The sequence below is a fragment of the Macaca fascicularis genome, chromosome X, assembly GCF_037993035.2.
Source record: "Macaca fascicularis isolate 582-1 chromosome X, T2T-MFA8v1.1".
Lineage (NCBI taxonomy): Eukaryota > Metazoa > Chordata > Mammalia > Primates > Cercopithecidae > Macaca > Macaca fascicularis.
In genome coordinates, this window is record NC_088395.1 from 6,723,617 (window position 1) to 6,747,760 (window position 24,144).

Below are 24,144 nucleotides of genomic sequence, written 5' to 3' on the forward strand. Positions count from 1 at the left end.
CTGGGCAACAGAACGAGGCTCCATCTCAAAACAAACAAACAAACAAACAAACAAACAAAACTGGAACTTTCACCCCTCCCCCTCATCTCCAGGGAGGGCACCTTGGCCTGGATTGAGTTCAATGAGCAATCGGCAGTGATGTCATCATTCACAGCTACATAAGAAAGCTCCATAAAAACCTCTACATGAGGGGCCTGGGGAGCTTTGAGTTTGGTGAGCACATGGAGGTGCTGGGAGGGTCATGTGCCCAGAGGTGGCAGGGGAGCGCTGCAATCACCTGCTGTACCTTGCCCAATGCCTTGCTTCCATTTGGCTGTCCCTGAGTTTTACCCTTCATAACAAAGCAGCAAGTGTATGAAAGTGTTTTCCTGAGCTCTGTCAGTTATGTTAGGGAATTATTAGACCTGAAGAGAGGATCACAGGAACCCCCAATTTGCAGCCAATCAGAAGTACAGGTGGCCCCTGGAATGTGCGATGGGCGTCTTGTAGGACTGGGGCCTTAACCTTCGGGGTCTGGGCTAATCGTAGGAGTCAGTGTCAGAATTCAAGTGAATTGCTGGATGCCCACTTAGCTTCAGAGAATCAGAGGCCTGTGTACTGAGGCACAGGTTCCAGCTGCCTCTATAGGTTCAAGGTAGTAAGTTGCACCCTGGTCAAAAAACAAAACAAAACAACAACAACAACAACAAAAACCAGGTCTTTCAAGACTACTCCAGTAGCTCAGCTTTATTGGGAAGGAGGTTTCTGAGTAATTCCCCTGAGCTCATGATTGGTATCACTCGTTAGTGATGAGAGGTGAGGCCTGAAAAAGACCTCTCACTGAAAGGCTCTTCCCCACAAACCACACAAGTCCTCACATGCAGGAACCCAGGGGAAGCAGGCATTTGCAGGGACTCCCCGACGAATGCCCTCCCCAGCTGCTTACACTTACATCGCCAGCGGGAGCCCCCCTTTCAAGGGTGATTTGCTGTGACTCTGGAATCTCTATCTGCAGATCATTCAGGCCAAGGACTCCATCTTGGCAGTCACAGAGCGGTCAGAGAAATCTGGAGCCAGGCCCAGCCACCACGAGCAGTCAGCTCCCTAAACGCTCTGCCCAGGTCACCTGGGAAGGAGCCTTGTATAACAAGAAGAGGGAGCCAGGGGCCATCTCCACCGCATACCCTACATGGTCAAGAAGCTGTGGTGCAGGACAGGGGCTGCCACAGCATACAAGCCCACCAGCTGCCACTTTCCAATGGAGAAATGGATGGAAGTCCAAAAACTTGGCGATAAAAACCCAACGTCACTACACAAGCAAAAGCTCTGCAGTAACCAATGAGCACTCTATAAGCAGTTGGGGAGGGGAAGTGAGTTTTAGTGATTTACATCTGAACTGCAGTGAATACTCACCTTAAAGCCTGCACCTAGACAAGAAGACTGTTTTAAGCCCCACATCATTAGAACCACCGTTTCCCTGGAAAATGTCTGAATAGGCCCTGTTCTGGCACTGTAAGCTTCTCAGACTGTCCCTGAGACCCAGTGGATTCTGGTTGAGTCTCCCTGGCCTGGTGACTTAGGTGTGGCCACAATTCCTCACAAAATCTTCCAAGTCAGACCATCTCCCTGCCCACATACCCAAGTTCTAGGGAGCACTGCAAACTGGCCTTCAACAGCACAAACCACAACTTTCCACATTTAGCAAACACTACGTAGATATTATCTGGTGGAACGTGGTCGTGGAACACGGCCTGTGTCACCAGCATCCGCTTACCTTCTCCATAGCAGGAGGGGGAGAGAATCTCTTGGCACAAGCTAGGAAGACGTCGGGGTCTGGCTTGCCGTGCTGCACTTCAGGGTCATCTCCCAGCACAATGTGGGAAAACAAGCTGAAGAATTCCTTGTGGCGGCTCGTCTTCATCTCGAACGACACGGACCCTGAGCTGGTGGCCAGCGCAAAGGGGATGCCGTGTTTCCGCAGGTGGACGATGAGTTTCTCAGCCCCTGTGGAGGAGGAGGGAAGTACTGCGGTGAGGAGCGAGGCCTCCACCACAAGGCCTTCTTCCAGGGACGGTCCCTCCAGCTGTGCGGCAACACACTCAGGCTGCCCCTTTTGAGGAATTTCTGGCCTAGGGCACATTGTCTAAAAGGGGTTGTCAGCTCCAAAACATCACTGCTCAAAACAAACCAAACCAAAAAATCAAAAAAGCTATTGGGGGTTGAGCGATGCATTTCCCAAAGGAACAGAAGAGGAGCACACTGGGAGGCACTGCGGCTTTGTCTGCTGGGCCTCTTTATGAAACGCGGAGAAGGGCAGCGAGCAGGCCCAGGAGGTGACCGGACCTGGGATCTGGCCAGGGCACCAGGGAAAGCCCCACGGCAGGGCCTCGCTGAACCATAATTTTATTCCAAAGCAGTAAATACACAAGGACTATGTTTTTGGTGTTTTCCACAAAAGCGCTGTATTCTACAGAAAACACTTCAATCATTCCTCACCCTGCTAAGGAGAGGAAATTACACAAAGGCCTCCACCAGATGCTGAAGAAGGCTGCAGCTGAGGGACGGCTGTGGCGCTACTTAACAAGGGATCAGGGGACAAAAGAAAGTTGCTGAACACAGCTGATCAACAGCAACGTGCCATATGAAAAAACAATCTTCACACTGTCATTAGCCATACGGATTAACGATAGGGACCGCATGAGTTCATGGAGGTCGTCATAGAGCCAATTACGAGAGGACTAGTTATCAGAAAGAATTGAAAATACCAGGAGTCCTTCCCACCTTTAACTTATGCTGATGCACAACAGGAACATCTAAATCCACACAAGGTGTGATGGTTTGTCTAAAATTTTATTTTATTTTTGAGACAGGGTCTCCCTCTGTTGCCCAGGCTGGAGTGCAATAGCTGATCTCGGTTCACTTCAACCTCGGCCTCCCAGGTTCAAGCAATTCTCCTGCCTCAGCCTCCCGAGTAGCTGGGACTACAAGCACGTGCCACCACGCCCAGCTATGTTGTCCAGGCTGGTCTCGAACTCCTGACCTCAGGTGCTTCGCCTGCCTCAGCCTCTCAAAGTACTGGGATTAAAGGCATGAGCCACCATGCCTGGCCTAAAACTGTATTTTAAATAATTGTATAATCATGCCTATTTTAATAATATCATGATTTAATGATCCTACTTTGTCAACAGTTACACAAAAGAATCAACATAGTCATTTTTTCCAAACACCTAAAGTCACTCAGGGTAAGGTAACAGATATCTGGAGCACCTGACCCTCTAGAGATTTTTAAAAGGAAGGCATGGACAGATCATAATGTAGTTCCAGGACAAAGTTAAATAAAGCAAATGAAATAGAGCAAAATCTAGCACTCCACTGGGTGTAGAATTCATAGTGTCTAACATTCAATCAAAAATTACTATGCCTGCAAAGAAGCAAATACCACCCACAACCAGGAGGGGGGGAAAAAAAAAGCAATCAGGAGAAATAGACACAGAAATGATAGATGACAGAGATAGATGGAATTAGCAGATCATGACCTTATGTAATGGCTTTATAAGTATTATAAACACACCTAAGATAGACACTACCAGAATAAAAAAGAAAAACAAAAGACCCAACTACATGTTGTCTACAGAAACCTACTTGAAATATAACTACACAGACAGATTGAAAATAAAAGGAGAGAAAACTACATAACACATAACTGTTGCTCAAAAGAGAGCCAGGTTACTTACATTAATAACAAACAAGCCTTTAGAACAATGAATGACTATCATCAGGGATAAATAGGGACATTTCATAATGACAAATAGGTCACAGTTCATCAATAAGACATAATTCTAAATGTGTAAACATCCAATAGCAGAGCTTCAGAATGCATAAAGAAAAAAATCAATAGAACTGAATGGAGAAACACAAATGTAGAAGGAAGTTTAAAACTCTTCTATCAGTAATTGATAGAACAAGTAGACAGAAAAGAAGTAAGGATACAGCAGACTTCAGAACCACTGTCAAGCAACCTGACCTAGCTGACGTTTATGTAATACTTCTCCCAACAACAGCAGAAACCACATTATTTTTAAGTGCACATGGAACATTCAACAAGATCCTATTATACGCGATAAAAGTATTCTCAAAAATTATAAAATACTTAAAATCATACAGAATACCTTATCTAACGATGACAGAATTAAAATAGACATTAATAATAGAAAGGAATGTAGAAAATCACAAATATTTGGATGTTACACTTCTATGTAAGACACGGGTCAAAGATGAAACCACAAAGGGAAACTAGGTAATATTTTGTAGAGAACTAAAAACTATCAAAATTTCTGGGAGGTGGCTAAAACATTGCTTAGAGGAAAACTGATGGCTTTGAGTGATATGTTACATAATAAGGTCTCAAATAAGTGATCTAAGTTGTCACACTGAAAACCTGAAAGAAAGAAGTTCAATGATTTAAGCTTTTACCTTAAGAAAGTGAAGGAAAAGAGCAAATTAAACCCAAAACAAATAAAAGGAAGGAAATAATAAACACGAGAGAGAAAATCAATGAAATAGAAAGTAGAACACAGAAAACCAACTAAATCAAAAGTGAGTTGTTTGAGAAGAGCAATTAAATTAGTAGACTCCTAGCTAAACTGATCAAAAAAATAAAGAAGATCCAAATGTACCAACATTAGCAGGGAAAGAGGGGACATCACTACAGATCCTAACATCGATAAAATGATAAAAACTTAATTACTATAGGATTAATGCCAACACATTTGACCATTTAGATGAAATGAGATAATTCTTTGAAAGATACAAAACTCCCTCAAGAAGACACGAATAACCTGAATAGCCTTCTGCCTATGAAAGGAATTGAATTCGTAGTTAAAAACCTCCTTCCCACATCTAGGATCAAATGGCCTCGCTGGTAAATTTACCAACTTTCCAAGAAAAAAAAGAATGCCAATTCTAAACAGACTTTTCAGGAAATTGGAGGGAACACCTCTCAACTCATTTTACATCAGCACTTCCCTGATGCCAAAACCAGACAAAAGCCAGACAAGAAAATGACAGATCTCATGAACACATACACACACTTCCACACATAAAAACATATTCAATCAGTGTAGAAGTACTCCACCTGAAGAGCTTCTACAGAACTTGAATCCATTAGTTAAAAATACTAAAATGCCACACTATTTCATTAGTTTGCAACAACCACTGATTAGTATCACAGAGGACTACATTTATTAGCTAAATTTCAATTTAAACCTTAACCTAACTGATGGATGAGATAAAAGAAAGGCTCTAATTTTTTTTTTAAAGAGACAGTCACATATGGCAGTGTGTCCTGTAATCCCAGTTACTTGGGAGGCAGAAGCAGGAGAATCGCTTGAACCTAGGAAGTGGAGGTTGCAGTGAGCCGACATAGCGCCACTCCACTCCAGCCTGGGTGACACAGCCAGACTCCATCTAAAAAAAAAAAAATTAGCCAATTGTGAACTTTTGTCTGGATATAAACAGTGATTAAAGCTGAGTATCAAAACTATCTGAATTTAAAACAAGATTTTTAAATTGCTGGATCACACAATTTTAAACCAGTATTTTTAAAAAATGGAGCACATTTAAACACATGGCTCTGTAAAACACACTGTATAAAGAAAATTTTCTTAAAGTACTTTGGTGCTATTAATTTTAAACACTTAAACAGATTATTTTATTATTATTGTTTTGAGACAGGATCAGCTCTACCCAGGCTGGAGTAGAGTCGAACAATCATAGCAGCCTTGACCTCCTGAGCTCAAACAATCCTCCAGCCTCAGCCTCCCGAATAGCTGGGACTACAGGTGCATGTCACCATGTCTGGTAAATTTTTTTTATGTTTTGTAGAGACAGGGTCTCCCTATGTTAGCTAAGCTAGTCTTGAAGTTCTGTTTCAAGTAATCCGCTTGCCTCAGCCTCTCAAAGCCCTGGGCTTAGAGATGTGAGCCACTGTGCCCGGTCGATTATTTTATTTTAGCTTATCCTTCTTGCATTTCTATTGCTGTGAATTCTTTCTAAGGTACCAGCTGTAACAGTGCAGTAGATAAACAAATGCACACCAATGTGTCTAGACTAGAACGCAGCTCAACACTCTTATTGATGGAGAATGAATCAAAAATGGTTTTGGATGACTGCTTTACACCACCACAGCATACTGAGATCTTCAAAATGCTTGGGACTCCTATGAAGATGAAAGCCAAGAGAAGACTATGACCACAGTCAGAGACTACGGGACATCCGTCAATTATATGCCCTCTTTGGGCCTCAATTTTGTCATGTGTCAAAGAGTAATGATTAATGTTCCTCATGGAATTAATTCACAAGAACAATGTCTAGAAAGTGACATGGGTGAGGAAGCCTCAGATAAGTGTTAGCCAGTGTCGTTATCATCAGATAAAGCTCCAGTGTATTGTCAGGAACAAACAATCCTAATCACCTGATTCAAAACTGCCTGATGCCTTCACAAAGTTTTGCATCTTTTAAAGATTGCACACAAACTTTGTCTTACTCAGTGGCTTTCCCTGAGAAGTAAAAGACTAAAAAGTGTAAATGGAGTTCTGTTCTAGGGAGAAGCTGCTTAATTATGTGTATAAATGAACTCCAGTTCCCAGCTCCTAGCACTTGGCGTGCTTCCCTGGGTTTACAGGAAGGGCAGAGAGACAGATATCTAGATATCTGTTGCTTCAAACAATCAGCTCACAGGACACATCTCCAGGGCAAGAACTGGGGAATGTGGAGAATCAGCACTGTGGGTGGGAAAAAATGCTCCTGCTTTCCTCCATCCTAGAGACCCAAGGTGGGTGAGAACAGGGATGTGCAATTAAGGAAAGAGGCAGGAGACAGGCAGCTGCCGCACGGTCTCAGGTGTTCTTGGCATTCTTCTGTTGGGTGATCTGGCCATCAGAACCCTAGGAGCCTGAACATTCTCTGTACTACCTGAGACGTGCAGTGAGCAACAGAAGCAAGTAGGGGGTACCCGGGGTTGACAACGCAAAGGGGGAGAGGGAACCGCTTAGAGGGCCATGCATGTCATTAATGCTGTGTGCTGATAACCATGTCCTGGGCCTCAGTCTAGAAGAGCTCTATAAAGTGAGACATGGAAGACAGCCCGTGCCACTGGGGCAGAAGATGTGGTCAGCTGATGGATGCCGCCTGGCTACCTGTGAGAAGACACTGACGCTATCCCAGGACCAGACATACCTGTGGGATTCTGCTTAGCCTCCACCTCCTGCATGGGCATCTTAAGGGTGCCTGGCCCCTGTCACCCCACCCCACCATAGGGAAGGTGCTTTGGCATGCTGTCTTTCTTAGGGGCTACTTTCGCAACTGCCTGAACAGCAGGTGTTATGCTTCAAAAGCTATGTGTGACTGAGAGCAGTGGGTTGAATGGTGACCCCCAAACAGAAGTCCTCACCCATGGTACTTCTGCCTTGTTTAGAAAAAGCGTCTTTAGAGATGTAATTAAGTTAAAAATCTTGAGATGAGCTCACTCTGCCACGTGGAAACGGAGGCAGAGATTGGAGCGATGTGGCCACAAGCCCGGGGATGCCTAGAGCCCTCAAGAGCTGGGAGACGCAGGAAGGATCCTCCCCTAGAGCCTCCAGAGGGAGTGTGGCCCTGAGACACCTTGATTTCAGACTTCTGGTCTCCAGAACTGGGAGAGAGTCAATTTCTGTTATTAGAAGTTGTTGAGTTTTCGGTATCTTGTGGCAGCAGCCCCAGGAAATGAATACATAAGTGCTCTCTTCTGGAATGTGAATGAGCAGAACAGACACTGCCAGGTGTTTGTGGAAGAAGACTCAAACAGGCAGAAGACAGGAATCTGCCAGAAAAAAATGACAATCCAGAGAAAAGTGGGCGAGGAAGCAACAGTCATGATAATAATTAGTATTCACGGAGACATATAAGTTACTGAGTCCTTAAAACAAAAACAGAATGCTAGAAAAGAACAACACCCAGAAGAAGAAAGAGCATATGAGGATTAAAATAAATCAGGAGAGGAGGGCCGACGCAGGCAATATCAGCTATAACACCAAGCTGCCTGGGATGCGGTTTAAGGTTGGGGGGCAGGCGGTGGACAGACAGCTGCTCTTTCTCGCTCCTTAGAAATATGTCAAGTTTGGCCGGGCATGGTGGCTCATGCCTGCAATCCCTGCACTTTGGGAGGCCGAGGTGGGTGGATTACTTGAGGTCAGGAGTTGCAGACCAGCCTGACCAACATGGTGAAACCCTGTCTCTACTAAAAATACAAAAATTAGCCAGGCATGGAGGCACATGCCTGTAATCCCAGCTGCTCGAGAGGCTGAGGCAGGAGAATCACTTGAACTCAAGAGACGGAGGTTGCAGTCAGCCGAGATCACGCCACTGCACTCCAGCATGGGTGACAGAGAAAGACTGTCTCAACAACAAAAAAAAGAAGAAAAAAAAGAAGTATGTCATGTGTGATTTTAAAAACAATGACAATATTCAAATATACATAGAAAGAAACTGCCTGATTGGTATTGCTTTATTTCCTGTGAGGCAGTTTCACTTCCCGAGGACTACAGAGAAACCCTGCCACCCTCTGGCCTCCACCCTCTTCCTAAGGCTCAGAGTCTGAGCTGTTACCTGCATCTTTGCGGGCGAAGACATAGCTCATGTGCTATCACTTCCTGGAAACTTTATCAGGCTCCTCCCACCCTTGTAACCCTCTGGGATTCACTGCAACACCTCCAGCAGCTGCCTGCAGTTATTTCAGTTGTATGTATCAAGAATGAGTCATAACCTCTGCGCTCCCAAGACCCCACGCAGACATCCAGTGAATAAACCGCTTATTTCCCACCCTCTGTTTTCCAACCCCTCTGTTCTTAGGAATGGAAGGCAGGAGTAGGGGCAGGAATCATTCTTTTTCCCTGCAGTACATGTGTGCAGCATGGAATAGAAAGTGATTTCAGATACACAGTGGGAAAGCGAGCTAGTTTTCCTTTGATTCCATCCATGGCTTATGAAGCAAGCTGAATGCTGGCTGTGGGGGTGTGAGGATGGCCCCTGCGCTACACAACAATGCTTGGAGTTTCTTAGGGTTTGTGTTTCCAATTAGGAGGCCATGCTTGGCTGGCACATGCTGGGCCCTCAATAAATATCTATGACCGATATTGAATTGACAATTAAGGCAAAGGTCATTAAAAATAACATTTGGCTACGTGAAAATTACTCAGATTCTAGATTCTAAGTGTTATCCCCACAAAACATGAAGAGGAAGTGAGATGATGGATGTGTTAATTAGCTTGACGTAGCCACTCCATAATGTATACATACTTCAAAACATGTTGTGTATTTGATAACTATATACGATTTATATTTGTCAATTAAAAAATAAATACGTTACAAAAACAGCATCCAGTTATCCAAGTTCATGGTGGGGAGCCTTCTCATGAAGCGGTTAGCATTCTCCTCTACACATGACATACTTGTCACTCTCTCGTAAGATGCTGCCCCTGGAGAATGTGTACCCAGGGAGCACAGACGCCCCAGCAGACTTCACTGTTGTGGTACAGCGAACGGAGGCAGGGGATATGATTTGATGTGACTGACAGGCACATTTATCCAAGGGAAAACTTTCAAGATCTGATGGAGTAATGCAGGGTTTCCACTCTTATTTCTTGCCTACTTGAAGTTCCTTGAGCGAGCTGAAAGCACTTACTGTTGCGAGGCTTCCTAAGGAAACATCTGTTCCAGGTTCTTCACAAATGTCACACGTGATCTCACAAGGGTACTATGTTCTGAACAACACTGTGCTTTAGAATACTAGAATTTTTGGCACTTTACAATGCAAGGACTTGTCTCACTCTCTGAACCCTGGGTCTTACGTGAGCAACTTGGCGAGTCCAGGAGCCTTTGGTCATCAATGGACAGTCAGGGGCCACACACAGGAAGCTGTTGCTGTGTGAAGAGCTGATGCCCTGAGAGAGTGACCAAGAAGGGAGAAAGATGTCTGCAGGTCAAACAGGCACCCGGGATTCCATAAAATGGATGCAAGTTAACTTTAAATCATAAGGGGTAAGCTGTGTAGGTCAGGTATTCACAAAGGGGTCCACGAAATGGATTTTAGCAAACCTCCTTTAACATCTGTTTAACTTTTAAAAAACATATGCTGATGCATTTATTTCTTGTTCAAGATTTATTGAAGGAAACATAATTCCATGAGGACAGGTTGCTACCATTGTGATAAATGGATTGGGCATGCTCAGTGGTAAGTGTCTCCTGGACCAGACTCTATCCAGGCTGCTCTGAGTCTTTTTCTCCACAAGGCCCCCACAGTGGCCTAGAAAGACTTGAACAAGTTCAACAGCTCAAGGTCACCCCCATAGATGACTCTAGCCCCCTTAAAGTACTTGCCTATGAAAACTCAAGGCTGCCAAAATAACTGATCGTTGGTTCCAGCCACCCCTGCAGACAAGCCGCTGTGGGAGGGCAGGAGCCTGACTTCTATCAGCACCAGTGAAACCCAGACAGCTTCACACAGACCAAACCCTCTTCCCGCTTTCTGCAATTTTCACTTCCCCGACTCTGCTGAGCCTCTGCTGACCCCTCCCTACTCCCTGAATTTCCCTTTAAAATGCCCAGTCACCTCTGGGCTAATTGATGTTGAGTCCAGTTTCACATTGGTCTCTTTTCTCTATTGCAATAGTATATTATGGAAGAAAATCTGTGCTGATCGCTTTAACTACTGTCTTGACACTAGAAAATAACCAAAGTCAAATTCCCCAAAGCATATAGTATTCACATTCATATATATAGTTTTAAAAATTGTGACTTTAAGTATAAATTTAAGAGAAATATTAACTAATTTAGGAAATCTGGCCAATATAGATTCTTGACTTTTTATAAGTTCTGTATGTTTATCTATTAAAATGGAACCATCACTTACAAACACTACTGTGCGCTTTTTAGTTCCCTCACAGGAAACTTCTGGTAGCCACAGCTGCTGTGAGTGGGCGTCTCTTAATGATTTACTGCAGAGGCATGCCTCAGGCTATCCCTCTTCTGATCTTCTCCAAGCTCTAGGGAGCATGCTTCTTTCTCAGACATCATTGATTTTGGCAGAGCACCTCCTTCCTTTTTCTAGGCCTTCCAAATGAATTCTGCTCTTTTGAAAAGGTGCTTGCTGGGTGGGAGAGGGCCCTTGGCTGTGTGCAGATCTTCACTCCGAATTTACTAGGGACCTTGCACCAACTCAAAGCTAGTATCAGGGATCGCCACTTAATGGAATTTGCACCACAGAATCCGGCTTATGGAATTGAGTGACTAACCTATATCTTGGGCGTGAGAGAGTGTGGTAGTGTGGAAGGAAAGGAAACAGGAGAAAGGAATTGGGTTGGGGGCCTGGAAGAGGAGCAAGGCTCTGGCAAGACTGGCTGAACCTCGTGGAACACTCCAGCCAAACACGACTGACTGAGTCCACGCCCCAGCTCAGGGCCCTCCTGGGGCACCCTGAACAGTGGCAGTCTGAGCTGGGAGTAGGAAAGTATGGGTGGAGCTGTACTGGCTTGACAGTGCTCTCCCCACAAAATTCACGTTCACCTAAAACGTGGGAATAGGACCTTATTTGGAGATAGGGTCTTTGCAGATGTAATCAAGTTAATATGAGGCCATACTAAATTAGGGTTGGACCCTAAGTCCAAAGAAAGGAGAGGGAAATTTGGAGACAGAGACACACAGGACAAGGGAGGGCATGTGAAAATGGAGGCAGAGATTGGGGAGTTGAAGGTACAAGCCAAGGAAAGTTAAGGGTGGCCGGCAACCACCAGCAGCTGAAAAGAGACAGGAAGGATCCTTCCCTAGAGCCTTGAGAGGGAGTGCAGCCCTGCTCACACCTTGACTCCTTACTTCTAGCCTTCTGAGGTGTCAGACAATAAGTTTCTGCAGCTTTAAGCCACCGAGTTTGTTAACACAGCACTACTAGGAAGCTAATACAGTGGGTTGACCCTGGAGGAGAAAACTTGGATAGACTGAGGTTCTATCTGTGAGATGACCTTAAACCACCTTAATTATCTTTCTCAAATTCTGGTACCTGACACACAAATTTGTGATACTTGACGGGGAGACAGTGTGGGAAACCTGTGTTTCCTTTTTTGGCAAACGTTAAATACTGACAGAAATAAAGCAGTTATGAAAATAAATATAAACTAACTCCTTTCAAATCTTCAAACAAACAGTTGCAAGAGTCCAGTTTGCATTTATTTGGTCTGCTGGTCCCAGGGCAATACAGGGGATGAGCATCCGACTGCCTTTGCTGTTCTACCCACAGCTGGCTGCTTGCTTTGTGGCAACAGGCGCTGTCTAATGTTCTCTGGGGTCACTGAAATGTGATCGGCATAAACTCCTCGAACCAAAGAAGCACCTTTCTCTAGAATCTCGTTATCAGTATCACAGATGGCATAGCTTGTGTTCTGGTCCAATTTCATGGACTTAGAGCAGAATTTTAGATTAAAATGGAAAGCCAGGGAGGGCAATTCAAACCACTGAGCAATGTCTGGTAATTGCAGATGGATCAAATAATAAAAATTAAAACAAAACTATTTTTTTCAGCCATTGAAAATAAAAGAGACAAAGTAATATTGAGAGTAATGCAGAAATTTTATTTAAGGAAAATTAATTGTGCATTTCTACATTAGTTTCTATGAAGTAAATATAGGACTACAGCGTGTACTTTTTTTTTAAGTAGCAACAGGATTTTACCGTGTTGGCCAGGCTGGTCTCAAACTCCTGTCCTTAAGCAATCCACCTACCTCGGCCTCCCACAGTGCTGCAATTACAGGTATACAATGTGACAGTGGGACTGAATGGTCTCTCTCATTCCTTTGTTAAGCACTAGGACTTTAGAAAGAAAGCCTCTCCACCTGATCCTACTGACCCTAAGTGCCCTTCCTCCAGGCGGGACTTGACATCTTAATGTTAAAAATGACTCAAAATTTCCCTGCGCTATAGATGTGCCTCTGTAACAACTTACGTGAAAATTTCTCTCTCACTGTAGCATGGTCTACTGATTCTTGATCCTTGTTTTCCCTTATAAAGAATGACTAGACTAGGACTTAAACAATAAAATGCCATTTAATTAATACCATGGGATAAGTGTGAGTGTCCTTGCGTTCCAGATTTGCCACTGTAACAAATCACATGCAAATTGTCCTCTGACTCTAGCAAGTAGTATTAACCCCTAATCCTTTTTTTAAATCCCTTGCAGAGAATGATTAGACTAGTACTTCGCAGTAAAATGCCCTTTTACTAAGCACATGGAATGCATGAGAGTTTCCTTGTGTTCTAGATGTGCCTCTGTGACAACCTGCATGGAAACTGCTCTCTGACTCTAACGTTGGCTACTGATCCATGATCCTTGCTTTTCTCTCCTTTTAGAAAATGGCTGTACTAGGACTGAACAGCATAATATCAACAAAAATGGCTAACTGAAGTTTAAGTTCTAAGCCTCTTGAAAGGAAGGGACAAATATATAGATTACAGGAGTGCCTGGAAAGGATGCATGTTCCCCAGAGGACAACATTTCAGATGTGGGTCGCCACAACAGAAGAGTGAAGGGGCTAAGAGTGAAGGGGCTGAGTCGCCAGGCAGATTCTCAGTAAGCTACACAGCACCACCTGGGGGCATAGGTGGGAGCCTTCTCCAAACTGGAAGTTACTACCCATAGTCAATATTTTCATCAGCGGGCCTCGAAATGTTGGTATTTGAGAGTTGTTGTCATGAGGTAACTTCCTTCTCCAGAGAAGAGTTCTCCGGGATCGTTTTTGGTTGTGCATAAAAGAGAGAGAGGTGAAGGGACCCAGTGGGCTCACAGCACAGGGTGCAGGGATCTTTTATCTACATCCTCCACTGTGCTTGATCACCAGAGATCTGAAGTCTCTCTGACTGTTTATAAACCTGTTTTCTGCCCCGGGTGGCATTCTGAATGCACAACTTGGGGTAGAGGGCCCAGTGGCTCCGCTACTTCACATCCGGGATTTCAACCTGCTCTGTGGCGTTTTAGCCCTTCGTTTTATCCTGCCTTTTTTTTGAAACAGAAATTCAACCTACTACCTGTTTTTAAATGAAAAGAGTCAAAAAAATATGATCTTATAACCTGTGAAAATGAGATGAAGTTCCACTTTCTGTGTCTGTAGAGACAGTTTGACTGGAGCGCAGCACGAGCACTCACTCACGCACTGTTTACAGCTACTTGCTTCTTAACACAGCAAAGCTAAAGGCTTCACACATACACCATGGGGTCTGCAAAGCTGAAAACACAGAGAAAGCTTGGTGGCCCCTGATAGCAAACAAATCATGTGCAGGCCCAAGAGGTGAAAGAAAAGAGGTAACATCAGGAAGGATAGAAAAATAAGAGGTAAATTTTATAATGTAGGACGTCAGCCAGGCATTGACACCTAACCCCTTTGCCCCCTTGCCTGTGATACTAAGAAGAAGAATTACTGTCAGTTCTTCAAGAAATTCATGCACAGACCAGACAGGAAATTAACCTCATGAGAGAATTACCCTCCTAGAAACGGAATCCAAAAATCCTCAACGAGTTTCTTCCATTAACCACTAAACTAAATATTCTCTAAAAGTGCTCAAATTATGAGAGCATTATTAGAGCAAATTATCAAAACAATGTTGAGAATTTAAAGTATATATAGTATCTACATATTATATATACTATATAATAACTCATTGAAAAACGTATAGCCTAAGGGTTTATTGTTTATTAAAGTCTGATGTTCAGTTCCTGTACTTATGCAGCTAAATCCAAATATAGATATTTTTTAGCTTACTATGCATAGAATATTTTATGAGCCACAGACCCACCATTTCAATGCAACCAGAGGAGCAGAAATTTTTAAATTAAAAATTTTTTTTCTTAGTCCTGTGAAACTGAATTCATATAAATCCCTAATAGACAAAAAGGATGTATATAAAGATTAAATCAATTTGATATACCAACATGCTTAAAATCTCCTTATTAAATTGCCCTTACAATAGGCTGTGCATCATACAAAGAAAACTCAGTAAAATAAGACTCATACAACCCAGACAGTATCTGTGTTGGGAATTTCATATTATTTTCTAAAATGTGGGACATTCGGGAAATGTCCACTTCCCCCTAGCTAGCTGGTAAGTGACCCTTTGATCATATGCCTCACATCTCGTCTCAGTCTTACAGTGACAGCCAGCTTCAACACCGGAAGCTCCTGTGTTGTCACAATGAAGAGGCTGGAGGCTACTGTGTGGGCGGCCCACTAGCCCCGATTTCACCCCAACCAGGCCAGACCCCACCTCCTCAGACACAATCTTGTGCTCCACCCCATGTGACAAAGGTTACTATCATTGGCAAATTCTGAGTTCAGTGTGCAAATCTGCTATTAATCTCAGAATCTGCTCTTTGCCCTCAAAATCAACTAAAATGCATTATTTTGTGTTATGTAACAGATGAGGAGGAGATGACTTTGCAGAGTTTTACGCTGATATGAGAAAGAAGTGGCACTGAACACTTCCAAAGGGTCAATGGTGACTCCATGAAAAAGACTTTATGATCGTCAGGAGCCTCTTATCCTCACAGAAGCTACACCAGCATTCTTTCTGGAGATTACATGATCTCTGTAGCCAGCTGTCAATGGTAAATAAAAAAGAAAGGGAAAGATACTGATGAACACTATTTTGTTCTGATCAGGACACACTTAGTTCATCACTTGACTGTGGTAACTCAGGTCTCCTAGGTTTCACTAGAATGTAGAAAGCTCTGAAACTCAAAGGGAAGGCACATTTAATTAGACTTTTTTCTTTTTAAGACAGAGTCTCACTCTGTCACCAGGCTGGAGTGCAGAGGCGTGATCTCAGCTCACTGCAACCTCTGCCTCCCTCGTTCAAGCAATTCTCCTGCCTCAGCCTCCCAAGTAGCTGGAACTACAGGTGCCTGCCACCACGCCCAACTAATTTTTTTTGCATTTTTATAGCGACAGGATTTCACCATGATGGCCAGGCTGGTCTTGAACTCCTGACCTCAAGTGATCCAACCGTCTTGGCCTCCCAAAGTGCTGGGATTATAGGTGTGAGCCACCGCGCCCGGCCTTAACTGGACTTTTTCTTCCACTGGCTTTCTTAAGATTTGGAGAACCTGACCAACTATCTCAAAATACTGACCATCCTCAGAAAAATATTTGATTTTGTGTCTTCTTTGATTTGCCAGAAAGCTGCTTACAGTACCAATTTTATTTACTTTGAATCACTTTTCAGCTTGCAATTTTAAGGATCTGTCACTATAAAAATCAGTGTGTAAAACAGCTATTTAAATAGCTTATGATTAATAGCCAAAGGAAAAGATAGAAACTAGGAAATGTTAATAGCTCATTGAATTTTCCTGATTTTCTACTATAGCTCTCTATGTGATTAAACAATGTAAATTCTCTTACCCAAACAAGCACAAGTATTATAAAATCCAATCTGAAGAAGGAATTTAACCCATTGTAGAGAATGCCACACCTGAGGTTCTCAATAAAAGCAGCCTGTTAATGGCCTACAAAGGCCAAGGTCAAACTTCTCCTTCTCTGTTTCACTTCTCTGAGCCTGTATCCTCACCTATATAACGCAAATAAGAACAACCCTGACTGTCATAGAACAAACATAAAAGTGCAATTGATATAAAGATTGGGAAAGAGTTTCAGTTTTCAATTTCTTCACAAATAAGAGGTAATAGAAAAGTATGCTTCTTTTAAATAACTCACATCAAAAATGAATTTATTTTGCCTTATGCATTCAACGATGAGACAAAAATAACAGTATACTTTAAATTATAGTAATCCCAAACTAATTTGAAAGTTCTTAACCCAATCCATGGACTGCTAACTATAAAATATCATAGTTTCCTATTGTTAAATTTTTTTTTGCAAACATTTCACAGAAATTTCAGTTTTATGGCTAGAGCTTTGTTGTGAGGAGTTTCTGTTGATGTTGTCTCTGTCAATAATCTGAAATATTAAAGTCTTGCTCTTACAGTCTACCGTCCAAGGAACCCTCTAGAAAGGAGAGAGTGAGAATTTCCCTGTATTCTTGTGTCGACTATGCCATGGAGATGAAAGGTCCACCGTGCAGAAGTGGTGCAGAAACTGCCTCAGGAGAGCAGGCATGGTGCAAGGCGCTCCTGACCCCACTCAAACTTGCCCATGACACTGGGCCCAAGTCCCCAGGACCCAGGTGCTTGGGGGGCAGGAGAGACAGCTCTCTTCCCTGATGGGGTGTGTGATCCTGTTGGAGCTAGGGGAGATGCACTTATCCAAACACTTATGTGAAAACCCACATTTGTGTCTACTCACCACAGGCTTTCCACCTCATCTGCACAGGAGCTTTGCCAAAACACAACTCCAAAATCCTTGAATGGCTTCTCACCATTTGAAAAAGAATAACTATGGTTGTACATGGTAAAACGCCTACAATATACAATTTACTGCTTTAATGATTTCTCAGTGTACAATTCTGTGGCATTCAGTACATTCACATTGTTGTACAGCCATCACCACCATCCACGTCCAGAACTTGTTCCTCTCCCCAAAGTGAAACTCTGTCCCCACTGAACGCTAAAACCTCCATCCCCCTCCCCCAGCCCCTGGCAATCACAGTTGTCCTTTCTGTCTCTATGGATTTGACAACTCTAGGGACATCGTACTGAGAGGCAGGAGAATAAGGTCTGGAGGCAGGGAACCGAAGGCCGATTCACGCTGACTTCCCAGAACTCAATCAAAAGGAAAACCCCAACTTTCCATGCCCAAGTAACAAAAGGACTGGATGTTATTCCCTTTGCAAGCCTCTCCCACCTTCTCTGTGTGGCAGATGAAAAATGGAAAGTATTTCTCTTTGGTTGCTTTCTGCAACCATTTCCACTACTGGCACCCGGAGGCTGTGAGCAGGGCCTGGGACTTGGGGCAAGCTGGCAGCGCTCTGCAGCCTGGCTGCTCCCTGCCCTCCCCACTCCCTCGTACTGACTGCAGTGTGCAGAGAGTGCTGGCACCTAACACCCCTCAAAGCCTGTCTGTGCAGCTCCACACTGGTCCTATGCCGTGGGTACACGCCTCCCGGAGGGGCAGTGACTTGATTCAACCCATTGTGGTCATTTATCTACTCATTTCCTCTCCTTTGAGTCGAGAGTTCCTTGAGGTAAGGATTTCTCTTATTCATTATCCTATACTCCTAAAGACTTAGAAATCCACAGGAGAACCACCACACATTTAAAAACAGAAACTGGGCCAGGTATGGTGGCTCATTTCTGTAATCCTAGCACTTTGGGAGGCTGAGACAGGAGGAGCAGTGGAGCCCAGGAGTTTCAGACCAGCCTTGGCAATATAGTAGGGCCATGTCTCTACAGAAAAGAAAAAAAAAATTAGCTGGGCATGGTGGCAAATGCCTGAAGTGTCAGCTACTTGAGAGGCCGAGGTGGGAGGATCGCTTGGGTTTGGCAGGATCACTTGAGCCCCGGAGGTCAAGGCTGCAGTCAGCCATGACTGCACCACTACACTCCAGCCTTGGCAACAGAGTGAGATCCTGTGTCAAACAAACAAAGCAAAAAATAGAAATTGTAATTCTTTGAGAAACATCTCCACATGTGCAGTGAGGTAATATCTAGGATGATCAGAAGCGAAGATTTGTATCTTGTTCTCCTTAGTCTAGGATGTCTTCATTACAATTTACTAAACAACAAGGCAATTAGCTGCCTATGAAAGCCACTATCTTCAGAAAAGAGGAATAATGTCCATACACATCATGGAATAAACTGATATTTTAAAGGAAAAGGGGGGTAAGAATTTTAAAGACTCATCATTTACATTTGACTGGCAAATGGGCTTCTTCCTCCCTACGATCATAAATGTTCCTGAACATGGGGCTAATTCGATTTGTTAAATGGAAAAGGAACACAGTGTAAGTTGAACGTGTTACCATGACTGTCAGCATACAATTTTCCTTTTCGCTTGTTCGCTTGGTGTGTCCTTTAATTGTGCTGTTATCCAAGGAGTACAATCTGCCTAAGTAAAAATCTCTGAGGTCCAGCTTTGCCAGCAGAGCCTCTCCAGCGACTGAGAATCAGCTGAGTGCCACAAATCGAGACCACCAGCAGAAACGGAGCTGGGCAAGGCAGAGTCCCCGAGCACTGGGGACTTCTCCACATGGTTATATGTGGCCTTAAAGGGCTCAGCCCTGTGAACTGTGTCAGAACACATCTTCTCCCCTTTGTACTCTGATGTTGTCTACCTCAACAGAAGGTCACCGCCACATCATCTGGGGCAGTAGAGTGCCACGGCTAGCAGCTTTGGACTCTTCATTATCCACCTGGGTTCGAGGCCAGCCTCCATAATCAGAGGCTGCAAGCTTTTGGGCAAGTAACTTGATCCCTGCAGCCCTCCCTGCCATTCCCTGTGCTAAGAGTGACTGCTTCTTAGCAGTGGCAGAAGGCTGACACACACCCCCATGAGTGAAAGCACTGAGAGCATGACATGCAGTGAGTCCTCGATGCTTGTGAGCCAACACGACCGTAGTGGATACCAACAAGGAGAAGGGGCATGAATACCCTTCAGGTGCATGTTTCCTGAACATGGTACAGAGAATGTGTTCTGGGGTTTCTAGGCACTGTCCATCCTAATGAGACTCGAAGCCACCAACACCCTGGGTAGATCTAACTGGCATAGCCCCAGCACCGAGCTGAGAAATCTGGCTGAGGGGAGGCCAGGAATGACAGGCAGGTGGAGACATGGTTTGTGACATATACACAAATGGGTCCCTCTTCTCTGTGGGGCTCCTGCCACCTATGTGTTATACTGCCCCTCAACACTGAGGCTTGCTGCCCAGACTTAGAAAATAATGGATTATCAGAGCAGCCTATAAATCAAGGGCTATAATTCTGCTGGCTTCCTTCCTGGCCTGGAAGCTGACCTGGGTGCTTTCTGGTTCCTAAAGGTAACAGCTGGCGCTGAAGCCACTGGCATAGGAGACAGAACAAGAGATATGACTGTGTCAGTGTGGACATATGAAAATCTACAGGACTGTAAGGTGTGGACAGCACAATACCTCCACCACTAAGGAGGACAAACCAAAGCAGCACAGCATGCTTGCTGAGGTCTTCTGGAAGCTGTCCTTGACACAAGAATCATGTTAGCACTGCACGGACTAAGGCAACCTTGTAAGTACTCCCAGGCAGGATGTGCTCTGAGTGCCTTCCCATCCCAAGGGATGTCCAGCATTTCAGGGAGCCTAGGAAAAAGATGTCCTCACTTTCGTTAGACCTACTTCCAAAAAAAAAAAAAAAAATTGTCTAACAATTTAATTAAAACATTTGGGATTTCTGTCCCATTAATCTATATGTACTTGCTTTGGATCTTGGTGAATTATGTCAGCGGCCTCATTCCATAAAGGTGCGCTTAGGTGAGTGTAGGCGAGCATATCTCTGTGTGCGTGTGTGTCTACACACAAACACAGCGGCATCGTAAGAAAAGGGCTGAAATGAGGTACCCTAAATAGTTAAACACTGAGTAACGGTTACCTCCAGGGAGTGGGAGGTAGAGGGGCTTCCAATTTTAATGCTATACATTTTTGTATTATGTGAAGCAAGTGTAATTGTGTAATTTAAAAAAAAAAAAAAAAAGCCCTCATGTCTGTAATCCCAGCTCTTTGGGAGGCTGAGGAAGGAGGATTGCTTGAGGTAGGAGTTTTGAGACCAGACTGGGAAATATATCAAGACTCTGTCTCTACAAAGAAAAAAAGAAAAAAACCTTAGCTGGGTGTGGCGGCATATACTTGCAGGCCTAGCCATGCCAGAGGCTGAGGTGAAAGGATTGCTTCAGCCCAGCAGTTCAAGGTTGCAGTGAACTATGATAGCACCACTGCACTGCAGCCTGGGCGACAGAACGAGACTCTGTCTCCAATGGAAAAAAAAGCATATCATGACTGTGGTTTTTTTATCCTGAAGGGATATTCTCCCTACTTAAGACCATCCTTTCATTCCTCTAGTGACAAATTTCGTGATGTGAAAAATGATGTGTTTCATGAGACACATTGGGAAGGAAAATCTCCTTTACTGAATCCACTAATTCAAATGCTAATCTTCTCCAGAAAAACCCTCACACACACACTCCAAAGAATGTTCCGTCTGGGCACCTCATGGCCCAGTCAAGGGGGGTGCATGTCTTCAACCATCACCCTGGCCTTCCTCTAGCCCATCTCTTCTAGGCTGCAGGCACTGTGTGCCACAAACCCAGAGGATTCTCCCCAAGTGCAGGCTGCATTCTGACATGCCTCCTTTTAAAAATCCCAATAGTTCTCCCTATCCAGAAAGCAAACATATGAGCTGGGGAATAAGAAGGTTAACTCATAGGGCCACAATTCCCCTCTGAAGCTTGTGAGCCATAAGAAGCCTGGCTTCATGCAAACTCACTGGCTGACTGGAATCCTCCACATGTGCTGTTTTCCTTTTGAAATGGCTTCTCCCATCCGTATCTCTTATGTTCTTGTGGACTCCCCTGAGGTCACCCCCTACCCCAGGAGTGGCCAGCGCTCGAAGAACATCTTGCTTTACTTAATTCTATATCCCTTTGGCAACTCTTTCCTGAATTTCTCATTTTGCTATGTAACAATATCCTACCATGGGTTTTCACTTGGACACTGTAGATATACCTGTCTCCTCTCCCCAAATGGATGACATACTCCATTAGGAAAGAGACCTTTCTTCTGTGTCCCCCCGAGCACTCCCTCAGCACTACAAGCACAAGAATTCAGAGGAAAGAGAGGCAAGTTGTTAGCTGACTTATGGAGGATGAGTGCCTTCCTGCCAGATGCTCCTCATGGAAAGGGTGGGGGTGTATCTGTTAACAGCCAGGAAGACAATGGTGTAAGAAAATAAACAACAACAAAATTAAAAAGAAAAAAAGTAGAAGGATGGAAACAACCATAATTACCTAAATCAGCCTGAGGAGGAAGACTTACTTACAAGAGGAAGATACAGCTTGGATAGAAAGAGGACCAGAGCCCATGTCATGTGCATGGTGTCCAAGTCATGACTGGTGTGTGCTTTTCAATGAAGCTGAGCAGGGATGGAAAACGACCTTACTAACTCCTCAAAGTGGGATTCAGAGTGAGGACTGGATCCTTCTGGGTTACGAGATGACACAAGTGCCTGCTAGGAGCCACTCACTGGGCCAGGTGTAACCACACATGCTCCAAGGTTGTCTTACAGGAATGCCCCAGGTGTTAGTCTGTTTGTGCTGCTGTAACAAAATATCTGGGACTGGACACTTTGTAAAGAACAGAAATGTATTTCTCACACCTCTGAAGGCTGGGAAGGCCAAGATCAAGGCAGCGGCAGGTCTGTCTCTGCAGAGGGCTGCTCCTTGCTTCAAGATGGTACCTTGTTGCTGTACCCTCCAGAGGGGAGGAATGCTGTGTCCTCAGGTGACAGAGGAATGGAAGAGCAGGCCTTATCCTCTAGTCCTTTCATGACAGCCCTAATCCCACCTGTGAGGTTCCACCTTCAGGACTTAATCACCTCCTGAAGGCCCCATCTCCTAATCCTATCACAGTGGCAATTAAGTTTCAACATTAGATTTGGGGGACACATTCAGATCATAGTACCCCACAGTGGTCATGTCGGTCAGTACTCCTAATGTCCTGAGGAGACTGGGGCTGGACAGCAGGAGGAGTGCTCGGCTGCAGAGCTGGGACTGGATGCATCCTTTCTACCACACAGGCCACACCTACTCCCTCCCCTCAGCCACCCAAGGGGAGCCGTGGCAGCCGTCCGTGGCTATCCAGAGGGCCAGGGTTCTAGTTTGCTTTTTCTGCTCTAGATGGTCTGAGAGGGCGAAAGTAGAGGGCAGGAAGTTAATGCCAGAGAGCCTGGTGCAGGTGGTGAGGGCCAAGAGATGCAGGGGAGAGCTGGCCAGGCTGAGGAGCACATCTGCAAGGCAGGCTGTCCCTAGGGGCGGGATCACCAGGGACTCCGGGGTGTGGCCTACCTCACTCCTTTCTACTGACCCAGATGCCATGCCCTGGGCTCTTCCTCTAGGAATCTCATGCTTAGTGAAAACGCATGGGAAAGCAGGGAGCCAGGTCAACAGAAAAAACTCCTGGGGGATTCCACACAATAAAAGGCACCACCTTTCTTCCTATTGGTCTTTGAATCCAAATTACCCTCGCTGAGTTATACTGAAATGTAGAATTTCATCTGTCCCAAGGAATTCATTACTGAAAGGATTTGTTCAAGATACAATGAAGGGAACCAGCATGGGCTATGTTTTAAACAAGATTTTCTGATATCCTAAGTGAAGATTTTTTTTTTTTTTAAGTAATGCGACATACATTTCCAGTTGTAATACGGTACCTATTTTTAAAATCCCTAGAAAACTTACAAGAGATGAACCACATGCATTTTTTCCCCTAAAATTTGTGCCACAATTTAAAAGACAGTTTATTTTCCTAAAATAATTTAAGCCTTGGCTGCCCGACAGTTTACACGGAACCATGAAGCCATGTAAGAAATGCCTACAGAACTAACTGCTTAAAAGGATTTCCCACTGAGGACAGCAGAGGCCCGCCCACCTTTTCATAGAGAGAGCCTTCCAGAAACATGATTATAGCAAACAGGCAGTTGATGTGCGAGTGCATCAGGGCCGTTCTGCCTCGTCTTTCAAGTCCATTAGGTCTACCCTGTCTTCTTAGTGGCCAGACTGGCCCAGGCAAAGAGCCCTCCTATACCATGACCAGGCAGACTGGCCTCTGCTTCATAATCAGGGCAAAGATGCACTTCTATACCATAATCAAGCCAAAGACACACCTCTGCACCATAATCAGGGGGCTGATTCCTTGGTGACTGGCCCAGGCAGACATGCCGCCACATCATAATCAGGCTGATGCCGTGGTTATTGGCCAAGGCAGACACACCCTGCAGCATAATCAGGCTGATTCCCTGACTATTGGTCTAGGTAGACATCCCTGCAGCATAATAAGGCTGATGCCCTGGTGACTGGTCAAGGCAGACACCCCCCCCTGCCGCCCCTCCTCTGCCCCCACCCCACTCCAGGCCATCCCCCACTCCACTCCCCAGCCCCCCACCACCCACCCACCAACAGC

General features: G+C 44.6%; 1 protein-coding gene across 4 annotated transcripts in view; it reads right to left on the minus strand.

Annotated features, from left to right (window-relative positions):
• The window catches only part of PUDP (pseudouridine 5'-phosphatase), a 175,018-nt gene that overhangs the window by 102,940 nt on the left and 47,934 nt on the right, over positions 1 to 24,144 (minus strand). For all 4 annotated transcript variants that reach the window (XR_006695338.3, XR_012429965.1, XM_015443417.4 and 1 more), the window contains exon 3: positions 1,754 to 1,983. Coding sequence is in view for 2 of the 4 variants with exons in the window: in XM_015443417.4 (XP_015298903.3) it covers positions 1,754 to 1,983 (230 nt within the window). In the remaining 2 variants the exon portion in view is untranslated. The remainder of the gene's footprint in view (positions 1 to 1,753; positions 1,984 to 24,144) is intronic.